Genomic DNA, 12,142 nt, shown 5'->3' on the forward strand with positions numbered 1-12,142 from the left:
TCTCTAAGAGTCCCTAATATTTGCCCCCAAAACATAATTTTGTAAAATTAGTCTAAAAATCAATCTCCAAGAGTGCCCAATAACCACTCCCAATTTTACTTTGCTCCTAAAATTGACCCAAAATTATGTTAGATCTGGAGTTCGTTTTAGCATTCCCAATTACTGGCATCGTGCACTTTTTCCATCTCTACGCTCACACTTTTTCCATCTTGCTCGGGCGTTATTTCTTTCTTTTGACTCTGCCCACGCACGTCCTTCGCCGCCTCCGTCGACGGCCACCTCCGCCCGCGAGTTCCTCTGTCCCTCCATCCAGGCATCGCCTCAACCGAGGGCGCCGCCTTCGTCTAGTCTACCAGATTCATCCAAGGCGTCGTTCACATCAAGAGAAAGAAGATTGGCGGGCCAAGACGCTGTCGTGGCCGGTTCTGTTCATCAAAGAAAAGACGTCGTGGCCGATCATGCGTCGTCCTGGCTGATCTCACACGTGCACGGAACAGATAAAAACCGCTTAACCAACTACCAGCCCCACTCCTAGATAAACTAACTAATTTCAGGAATTCAAATATAGGAATACTCTTGGACTTGAAGGAGATTTAGAGAGAAAATTTTTATAGAATAACTCCCAATACATTAATTTTAGAAACCAAATTTTGACAATCTCTTAAAGATGCTCTTATATAAGCACCAAGATTTCTTCAGGCCCAAAAGAAAGAAAAGAAAAACTGGTGCTAGCACCCACAGCATCGCAATTCGCAAACCAACGAGCAGTACGTTCTAATTACGTACTAGACAGCTACCCCAGGGCAGATCTGTTTCTTTTCTCTGATCAGCTGAAAGAAAAGCGCCGTCACAGAATCTTAAGACGCGATTTGGAGACGCGAGGAGGCAGCGGCTTTCGACGTGGCGGCGATGGCAACCGCCCACCCACGGAATAAGTTCCTAGTTAAAATCGCACCCCGAAAACGATATTAACGCCTCAAAGCAGGCAGCTTTAAGACGCATTAAGCTCGCTCTCTCACTCTAACGAACTTAATCTGGCAAAGCGTCTTGCCCTCAGCTTTTAATAATCACACCACTCTTAACACAGTGACGCCCACTCCAGGATTAATCAGATCGTTCCGTGCGTGCGTGCACGCACCGGCCGGATCGATCGACCAATATTCAGCTCGATCTACTTGTGTGAACTAATTACAGCACGTACGGGTACGGGACGCTCATTGGTCAAGATCCATGCCACTGTGGCCGTGATGCGTATCACGGCATTATCACTTTTCTTGCCAGCAATTTAATTAGTGTCGGACGTTCCATCGATCATCAGTTCTTGTGCTCATGGTAAAATTTGGTAGTTATGTGACTAGTTGACACTATAGAAAGGGCAACCGGTGTCGGCTTACAAAGGGGCATATATAGGTGCCGGATTTGGTACCAACAACACTTGGATAGCACTGATAACCTGAATCGGCACCGAGAGATGTTTGACAACCAACACCTAAAAAGAGGGTTGCACAGGCAAAAACGGAGGCACCTGAAAGCAATAGACTCGATGCATCCATGAATTGGAGCGCACCACCTGTTTCATCCAATGAATCATTTCTCGATAATGAATTGAGAATTAATATCCACAAATCAAGAAGAGGTACGTGAAGAACATGCAAATGACAAAGCTAACTGCCACGAGTGCTCGTTATTGTTCATGCCCATCGCCACATCGCTGCTGCCGTTATCTAGCACTCGTCGCCATGATGCCGCCATCGAGGGAGAGGCTACTGCCCTTCAGGTCATGGTTGGCCGCCCTTGAGCCTCACCAGCAAGATCCGATAATTTCTAATAGTTGTCGTGTTTTAGGAAAACTGACACCTCCGCCCTCCTTTTAAAATCATCCGAAATGCTAGAGAAGCAATGGGACAAGCAGCGACGACGGCGGAAATCACCAACCCATTGCTGGACCTCCTCCCCGTCGTCTTCTCCAACTTCCTCGCCTCCATCGTCGATTCCTCCCTCCACCCGTCCACGGTCAGCGCCACCTCCTCCCTCCACCGGTTCACCACTGGCACCGCCTGCTCCCTCCACCGGTTCGTCAGCGCCACCTCGGTGCTCCCTTCCCCCGCGCGCGGCCGGTGACACCGCGCGTACCCGAGCCAACGCCGCCTCGCCCTCCCCAGCGACCCACCGCGGAACGCCTAAGCCTCCCCAACGCCGCCGATGACCCAAGCCGACGCCGCCTCACCCTCCCAAGCAACTTGCCGCCGCTGTCGTATCCCCAGCGCCGCCGCCGACCCGACCTGACGCTGCCTCACACTCCCCAACACTAGTCTTAGTTTTGGTTTTCGGTGGTACTAACCAACTATCAGATGTTACCGCACTGGTATTATCTGATATTGGTGTAGTATTAGATCTGATACCTGAGATATTATATTTGATACCTCATCAGAATCACTCATTGTAATATTAGATCTGGTACCGTGAGGTATCATGTTTAATACCTCGTTGGAATCAGTCTATTTCTAGTATCGGATATGATACCAATGAGGTATCGTGTTTGATACATTATTGGAATCATGTTGTTTTTAGTATCGAATCTGATACCGACGAGGTATCCCGTTTTCAAAACAGGATCCTGTGGGGTAGCAGCCCCTTTTAAAATAGGAACACATAAGATGATGTTATAGATGTGGGTTTTCAATTTTAGAGAGGGGTCAGAAATACAGAAAATATCTCACATGGACCGATTTATAAAAATCCGGTATACATGTGTCGTCCTCTGCTGGGTTTTCTAAGTAATGACTGTTTCTGTAATAAAGGTTCTTGTTTTTTCCAAGACATATTTTGGAGCAAATGATAAATGCATATATTTTTAAATTTGAAGCATATGTGATTTTTCTCCCCTAAATGGCCCTTTGAGGTAAATTAAGGATTAGAGACCATTGAATCATATAAAATTCCCTTGGAAGGGCTTAATGTATTTGGATTTTGAAAGAAAGTATGAAAAAATTAGGTTCATTTGAGTTTATTTCTCTGATCTAATTTCTATTTTGTATTGCGGTCTGTCGAAATGGTCGTTTATGTAATTTTCTTTTCCTCTCCGTTCTAAACTGAGTGACTGCTTTGATCAATTTCAGACTAATTAGTACTCAAATAAAAGGACATATATGCCCCTATATACTTACCATTTTGGTAACAGAAACATGCGCTAACATAGTCTCCAACAGATGCAATAATTGTGCATCACTCTATTTACTCCGAAACTTCTTTTCAAGTCCCAAAGCAGTGACTTATTTTGGGATAAATTTCTTGACCAAAACGATCACTTGTTTTAGGACATAGGAAATTTGCAATACTTTGTTTTGTATATACATTTGTGAAACAAATCATGTGCTTACCATTCTTATTTCCAAGGATGAGGTTAAGGGCACGTACAAAGAGCTCTAATTGCCGTCTCTGTCGCTGCATGCTCGCTGACATGGCACAGGGAGAGGATAGGAGAGTGAAAAATGATTGTTTTGCATGGAGTCAACAAAACATTGACTCTTGGTGCATAAAATGAGGATACAACCAGGAAATCTGCTTTGTACGTGTGCTGACTCTAATCAGAGACGCTGATTAGATGGAATGCGAACGAGGAATTAATTAGCCTATAATTATGAAGAATTAGCTTGAAAGATTATTCTTTATATGAGGAATTTTTTCTACTGACATGGTTTGAGATAAAGTCTATAATAAACTCAATCATTGAACATACCATAACAAACTCAATCATTGAACATACCATAACAACTGATAGTGATTGGGGGTGGCCTGCCAGATTAAGGATTTAGAGTGGAAACTTCTATACCGAACTTGGGACGATGGGGAGGCAAGCGGTGAGACAAAAGTGATGCCTCCAAAGCCCTTCGTTGGGTGGAGGGAACACGGGCAGTGAGGGTACAGTGATACTGTGATAGAAGCCAATTTGGAAGTTGGAGGCAGCGGTAGATTCGGTAACGAAAATGATGTGATGACAAATATGTTGTGCTAGTGCATGCTCCTCGTTCGACAAGGAAGATGATTAATTGTTTATTCGTATGTATTAACCAGTTTATCTACAAGAATAAGCTTAACGAGGATAGGCAAAGCATTCAGCCTAAATCTACCTTCTTTGACAAATGCTCGTAATTAACATGTATAGAAGAATCTTAGGCGTATGTGCCTTTATTTTGGTCAATTTAATTTCGTTGGAATAACATTTTTTTCCAGAAAACCCACAATCTACCTCCGTCACCAACTTATGAATGAACTTTAGTTTAGGAGGATCCATTAATATTACTGTGCTTATAGGAGCTACTCCGTACTAATGTAATACTCCCTCCCTTTTTATATATGACGTTGGTTTTGAACTAACCAACATCATATATTTAATCATGGAGGGAGTAGATTATATATCAAGGTTTTCTATATCTACTTTGTGCATTACTCATCTTGTGTTTTTTTTTTGACATTTTACTTTTTCTTGGTTTTCAAGGTGCAACTTTAACCATAGTTTTACACTAAAATAACGCTGGAAAAAAATCCAACGAGTCATGAGATTATTGAAGTATTTTGAAGATCTTGTCTAAAATGTTACTCCGGAGGGATTGCATACCTCACGTGAGGCTGTAATAATAGTCCTTTTACCTGTTTTGGAACACGTAAATTTTGTAAGATTTTTATAGAAGCTAGTTTAATTCCTCAAAATTCCTTCGATTGAAGGAGGCCAAACATGCCATACAAATCATGGACATATATCAGTTCTGATGATGCGTCTCGCCATGGAAACATCCAACGTTCTGATCAAGATACAAGTGAGAGCAAGTCACAAACTAAAACAAGCACTACTATTAAACATTCTAACAATCTGACCATTTAATTAATTAAGGCCACAAATTAATGAGCCGTGCCATTCTTTCAATTATATTACTTGGATGATTTATATCCAAATGCAACTGAATTTCGTGCATGCATGATCGAAACCCACACTGCATTCGCGCGCGCTACGCGATCAGCGAGGCGAACGTTTGCTCGAACGCCACCCCGAGGCCGCCGGCGGCCGCCGCGTACATCAGCTGGCGGAGCGCGACGGCGCGCCGCGCCGCCGCGAGCCGGCGGCCGAGGGCGTCGGCCTCGTCGCGGAGCCGCGCGTTGGCGAGCCGGACGAGGCCCAGGCGGCCGCGGGCGGCGTGCCCGCGCGCCGCGAGCTCGCGGTTGCAGCGCCGGAGGCGCTCGGCGAGCGCGCTGAGCTCGTCGAGGTGGCGCCGCTTGCGCGCGCGGGACCGGCGCGCGGACTCCCGGTTGGAGGCCTTCCGGCGGAGGCGCCGCTCGTCGGCGTCAGCGCCGTCGACGTCCGCCGCGGCGGCTCCGGCCTCCGTCTCCGGCGGCGGCGGGTCGGCAGCTGGGTCGTCACGTGGCGGCAGCTGCAGGGGTGGCGCCGCCGCGGCGTCGAACGCGACCACGAGATGCGGCGGTGGCGCGACGAAGGCTTGCTGCGCTGGTGGGGCCGGAAGGGGCATGAGGGGCATAATGGTAATTAAGAGCTTATTAGAGGGGGAGAGACGAGAGGGAGGGAAAAGGGAGGGAAGAAGTGAAGGGCTGGGGTTATTTATAGATGGTTTAGGAGGGGTATTATTGGTTTTGCATATTTTTGTGGTCCATAATACCCATTTTTAAGACAAAATGTGTGTTCATACTTCATACAATATGTTCAACTTTCCTGTGATATTTACACGCTCATAGATATGTGGTGAGTGTGTCACAACAGTTGTGAATATTACACTAATGTAAAAAGAAAATCATATACAAGTTCGGTTCACTATTTTGTCCAGGTTGTTTTCAAAATGGAAAAATGATTGTGATTTTGTTCGAGAATTGCAACACTATAGAGTCAATCAGGAGCATATATGAGTCGCAATATGCCAGAGGGGTCTCATATAAATTGGGCTAGCTTAATGGAGCCTGGCAAGATCTCAACCAAAACGGATCCAGTTAACCTGCACACTTTCAAGTGTAATTGCTTAATAGTCACACTGTTTTTTCTTTTTGTTGCTATTCATAGAAACACATGGATGACCAAGCTCATGTGCAGTCCTTATATATCTTGTGGTTATGGTGATCACTGCAGCAGGTGATCTCAATTCACCTGGAAAACGAGCGTCCAGACATGCCTAAAGTGCAACAGAATGGGTTCATGCTAAACGTTCAGTGAGACCTGAAGACAACAAAATAATTACTTGGTATGTAGCCAGTAGTTGCGGCGACCTGATTAGTATTTTTGAGTTCAAATCTTCATATGAGTGAATTTTAATAGGTGGCTAAGTTATTTTTATTTATTAATGTTATTGATTTTTAAATTTATGGTTTTAAAAAAGATGAACAATCAAGCATAGATTCAAAAGTTAACGACGTTATATCTGTTAATTATTATATATTGTTTGAATTAGTTGAAAGATAAGAAATTCCAGAAATGACCTTTCCTTTTGTATGATAAACTGGCCAATATCGAATTTGGGGAGGAAAATGTACAAATGAGTTGATTTTTGTTTTTAAAACCCAGCCAAGCATGGTAATGTCAAGTGATGAGCTATCCACAAGTTTGGGGTGATTTTGATACGACCCGAAGTGCAAAAAACCTTCAAACTTAATCATGAAGGAAACGGCCGAGATATTTAATTATGTCCAGTGCAAGCCACCCATATGATTATTTGAAGTCACTTTTGATGGCCCTGAAATCTGCTGTCAGTAATTCAGTAGTATGCCGAAAACTGGGGCAATGCCCAAGTCTTTGGTAAAAATGTTGCTTATTTGTGACATAGCTGAAACTGATGAGCAAATTCTGGCCAAATGCTGTTTAATTGGCTCAAATTCTGCCTAGCTCTGTTGGTTACTTATAGACTATGAACATAAGAACATCCCAATATTTTTTGGATAAGTTAAATTTTAGTCTAAAACCAAACAAAATCATATTTTGTCTTGGCACATGTAGGCATGAAACAGAACACACCCACAGCACAGCTACAAATTCTCAATTACTATGGCATGCACTATATTGTCCTTGCCCAAACCCACAAAACCGTTTGCCAGTGCCAATTTTTGGCACTGCCAAAATTGTCTCTTACTGGCATTAATTGGCACTAAACCAGATCAACTCTACCCTATAAAATTTGGTAACGCCAAATCTTACGGAAGGTTTTGCATAATCAAACCAAAACAAACTGCAACAACTTTTAGGCCTTGAGAACAAATTCGGAGGTTAATTCTGCTTTTATTTTCAAATAATAGAACTGATAGAACCATATGATCGACATTCTTCCATGTCATTGTCTATCAAAAGATTGTAAGATAAAAACTAAAGATTCAACTTTGCGAAAATAATGCTTTTATGAAGCGAATATGCCAAACCACTGGACAGTGGACAGCATGTTCCATTAGTCGATCCCTTGCAGGGAAACCCCATAACAACAAAGTTAATTAATGCACACAGAATCTACCTCTAGTTGCTTCAACGTCACCAATCATTAGAGTTAGGCCAAAGGCGTAAATAGGCTGCTAAGACCAGTCATAAAGTATAATTTTATGGCATAGTTATCAATACGGTAAGCTAGTTAACCGAGTCAGATAAGTTATATTATGAAACTCACTCATTTAATGATTCTGTCAAGTGAGCAATTTTACTGATGTGATACCCTATTTAATGTGTATGACACCTACATGAAACATGTATTGAGACTGACCTAATTATGTTAACAATTTGTGTAACATTACTGCACTAGGAGCAATTTTTATATCCAATAATCCAAAATGTGAAATGTCAAACTCTCTCTAAAGCTAGCCCTCCTGCTCTGCTTTCGCCCAAAGCTTTTCTCCTACATGGACGCCCACTTCGCTCCAACATTTGCATCAAGTGGGCTGCATGAGAGATCCATTGATCACAGAAAAGAGAGAAAAAAAAAAGGATGGCCAAGATACATGCATGAGTAGGCTACATTAGAACGCAGGATTGTGCATAAAACAGTGCATTTTCTGTAGGTACAGAAATATATTGTTGTCCTTTTATATTAAAGAAATGGAATTGCTAAAGAACTTTTCTTAGGTTTTAGAGAGGGGAAATCTATCGATTTTGGGGTTGTCTGGTTTTCGCTGAGATTCGTGCTAGGCAGGGGAAAACAACTTTTGAGGAGTGCTGAGGATCAAATCATTGATAAGGAGGACTGTGTGCGCGTGTGCCAATCAGTGAGCTACAGAATAATTTTGAGCATGCATACTTACTCAGTTTTAAAATAAGGTTATTTTTTAGGTTTTAGATACAATGTTCGACTCTGTGTTTTATTTAAAATATTTTTTTAATTAAATTTTTTATTGCTATTATGTTTTACGTGTGACTAAATTTTTTTAATAATTTTTTTAAAATAAAATGGATGTTCAAACGTTTGACGCTAAAACAAAAAATAAAGTATTTTTTAGGACGGATGTAGTACTATTTTAATTATAGTTATTTGTTAGTTATATTTTACACATTTTTAGAAAGATTTCCTGTCGAATATTACAGGCAGTCTCTCGAAGGAAGCCCGAGATTCAAACCTCCCACCTGCTGCCCTTGCCCGTTAGCAACACACTACACAATTAAGTACGATGGATGAAAAATGACACTGAGCCTTGCTATTATTCAAGGTCAGAAATGAATTAGTTAAATATTAGAAAGTCAGAATTTGTATTTTAATTCTTTTTTCACGAAATGCTGAAGAAGGGTTTGGCAGAAATTGTAATGTTCAGGAGTTTAGAAAATGTACCTACGACAATATCTATCAGTCATTAACTTAAAAACGAAAACCTAAGTATCACTAGCCAGCTATAGTTTAACTAACCGGACTGAAAAAGACGTGTTCTAGCTAGCAAAGGAGATGTTTAAGCTGCAAGGGACATGCCATTCTCCAAAGAAAGACTGCAAAACTTGCAAAGGACAGATGGCATCATTCCAGGCCTATATGCCTGCCTGTCTATATATATATATATATATATATATATATATATATATATATATATATATATATATATATATATATATATATATATATATATATATATACACACACACGCAAAGTCTCGTATTTTTGCTTTTGCCTATGCTTATAAGTTAAAATTTAAATTTTTAATTTTAAATTTAGAGTTGAATTGATGTTTTTTATCATAATTTATTTTTTAGTCTTTTCTTTTATATCGATGAGAACACATTTTAGAAAGCTATATTTATAAATTATGCCGTATGAATTTTCAACTTTTAAATATATCGTTTGGTTTTGTATTCACCTAAAAGCCAAACAATGGGCGTTGTTAGTTGCCTGTATGATGATTGATGGGCGCGTACTGGTCTCCAAAAACTTTACATAGTATTTTTTTTGAAGCAAAAGTTGCACGCAATGTAGCCAAACACATGGGATGCATCGAGATTGTGGGATAAAGGCTTGGCTAGCTGCTCCCTGATTGTGCTTTGGAAATTTGATAGCATTTTGAGCTTTTCCAGGCCTGCATGTGAGAGGTTGGGCTGTGTTTGTCAGACATTGGGGATGCTCATGCAGGCAGCTTTGATGATCTTGGTGGGATTATTGGAACAGGTGTCCGATCAAAAGAGCATTCCTACATACCGGCATTGTCTTGGGCCTTTTGTGCAGCAGCTTTGGTTAGATTTCCTTTCATACTTTTGCTATTTTGTCTGGTATTAATTATAGTAGGTTCTTGTTCTTCCATTGTTTATTAAGACTCAACTGATAAGGAGTTAAGGACCAATGTGAATGTTACTCTTTCTGCCTAAAAAAATGTATAGATAATTCTGCCCTTTTTCTCTGGAGGGATTAAAAAATAAAGTAATATATGGTTGTGGTTAGCTGAGATGATAAAATAGGTGAGAAAATTAAATGAGGGATGGTCATGGTTGGTTTAGATGAGAAGATAGATAGAAAAGTAATTGTATTTTGAGACAAATTTGAATTATAGAATTACCTATACTTTGAGACGAGGCGTGCACTTACAAAGCTGTGCGATAAAGTGACACATCCTCATATGTGATAGTGCGATGGTGCGTATATTTTCCGTATAATTAAACAAAATACAAAACTGTTCTGCATATATCTTAGCTCGGTTTTAAAATATATGATAATGGCATTTGAACATGGCATTTGATCAATTTTTTTAAAAAAACTATGTAAGTCCTATTTATTTTGTTAGATTTTTTAATAATTAAAAATACTTTAAATATGATTTATATTTCTATATTAGTTTTTAAATAAAATATATAGTCAAATATTATATATGAAAGTTAATAGCATTATATATTTTTACAAGGAGGGAGTTCGTGGTTGAAAACTGGCGGTTGACTTGCATATGTAAAATGGAGATGATGGAAGCAAAGGTGCGCTTCAAAATAGGGCTGTGGGTTTGCATTGATGGGCCGGACAAATGCTGGAGAACAGAGGAAAAAGTCGAAATGAGTCGAATTTCAACCACATCTCTCACCCATCCTAAAACTAAACGAAAACCCGCTGACATGACATTTTAATTAGCAAAATCTATACTATTATAATTATAAAAAACAATAACGATTTTGACAGGAATTTCGTCCGTCGCCCGTGTACTGCACCGTGACAATATGTATAACGCTCGCGCCCAGTCCATTTATGAAACGAGTTGATGGTTTAGTGGTAAGCCTGTCCACGGTACGAAAGAGGTCTGGGGTTGGATCCCAGTTGATGCCTCTATATTTATTTTCGTTTCTGCTAGCTGCGAAGCAAACCGACGATGCATTTGCCTGTTTATTTTTAAATTTCGGCTAGCTGCAAAACTAACCAACGAGCCATTTGCCTGCTTTTTTTTTAAAAAAAAATAAGGAGACCGGTAAAAATGAAATTAATATTTTTATTAAATAAAAATCAAAGGGTGTAGAACTAAGAAAACTTGGTTGAAAATTGTTAATAGGATTTAGTGTGCCTCTGTCTTTCGTTATAGTCAAAATACCACCCATCTTATTTAATTTTTTATGATGTTGAACACGATTTAATATATCCTCAAATATAAGCTTTTTGGTGCAACGAATACTTCTTAAATTAATTGTATGTTGATTGTATTAATTTACAATTTTGACACGACACATGATTTACTTTCAAAACTTATTTTAATTTGTACAATGAAAATTGATCTTTCCTTTAGTACTTATATACAATTACAATTATTTTTACTCGTAGCAACACACGGGTAATTTTCTAGTTAATTAAAAAACACGATAGGCCCACGTGGAGCGAGCCAGGAAGGGAGGGGTACATCGATGGTGCGAGCTCCAGCTCTGTTTCTCAGGTCGGTCGACATGGTGCGAGCAACAAAGACGGCACTGTCTTCGGTCCCTCATCCACCTTCCCTCCCCTCACCCCCGCTTGAGCGGGCTCGAATAGGCAACTTTTGGCACGACGGACTGTCTCCCACCCCTCCCCACCTCTCCTGAGGAGCTCGAGGTCATTGTGTGCCTGCTGAGGTTGGGACGAGAGGATTTGCTCCAGAGTCCATATCTAGAGAACACGGGAAGCTTGAGGAGTTAGGCGGCTATGGGCTGGGAACGTTGGTGGTAGCCAATGTGGAGGGGCATGGATGGACAAGCGGCCGATAGTGAGCTTGCATAGGCTCATCATGTGCCACCGCCGTTGCCAGTGGCTTCCCGAGCTACTACACCTGTCTCCATCGTCGTCGAGAACTTGGGTCAAAGTCAACCTCCCCTATCCCAATCCCCCTCTGCTTTGTTGTCATTGTTATTGTCACTATGTTTGAGGTTGAGCTCCGGTTAGAGAAATGATGAAGGAAGAGATGAGAGAGGAGGACAGAATAGGGAGGAGATGACAAATGGGTCCATTGCAATTTTTTTATCTTTCTACCGAGAGACTTATATATGGGTCCTACCTTTTTTTTGTTTTATTTATTGCGGATTGTATTTCAATGTAAGTGTTACATAGTCTTCACGCCTTATGAAGGCTATGTCAATGTACCATGTAGACGTCACATCGTACATAAAACCATCTTCTAGACCACCAAAGGATTTGATTTACACTAGTTTTGATAAATGGTATTCTATGCCCGATTTTATGGTAAAGGATGTGAA

At 40.8% G+C, this 12,142-nt stretch overlaps 1 protein-coding gene across 1 annotated transcript; it reads right to left on the reverse strand.

The window, feature by feature from the left end:
* Nucleotides 1–5,006: 5,006 nt before the first annotated feature.
* On the reverse strand, nucleotides 5,007–5,522 carry LOC121053828 (ocs element-binding factor 1-like). The gene has a single exon (XM_040521791.1). The coding sequence runs from the start codon at nucleotides 5,520–5,522 to the stop codon at nucleotides 5,007–5,009; it is 516 nt and encodes a 171-aa protein (XP_040377725.1).
* Nucleotides 5,523–12,142: the final 6,620 nt, after the last annotated feature.

This window comes from Oryza brachyantha, chromosome 3 (genome assembly GCF_000231095.2).
Source record: "Oryza brachyantha chromosome 3, ObraRS2, whole genome shotgun sequence".
Classification (NCBI taxonomy): Eukaryota; Viridiplantae; Streptophyta; class Magnoliopsida; order Poales; family Poaceae; genus Oryza; species Oryza brachyantha.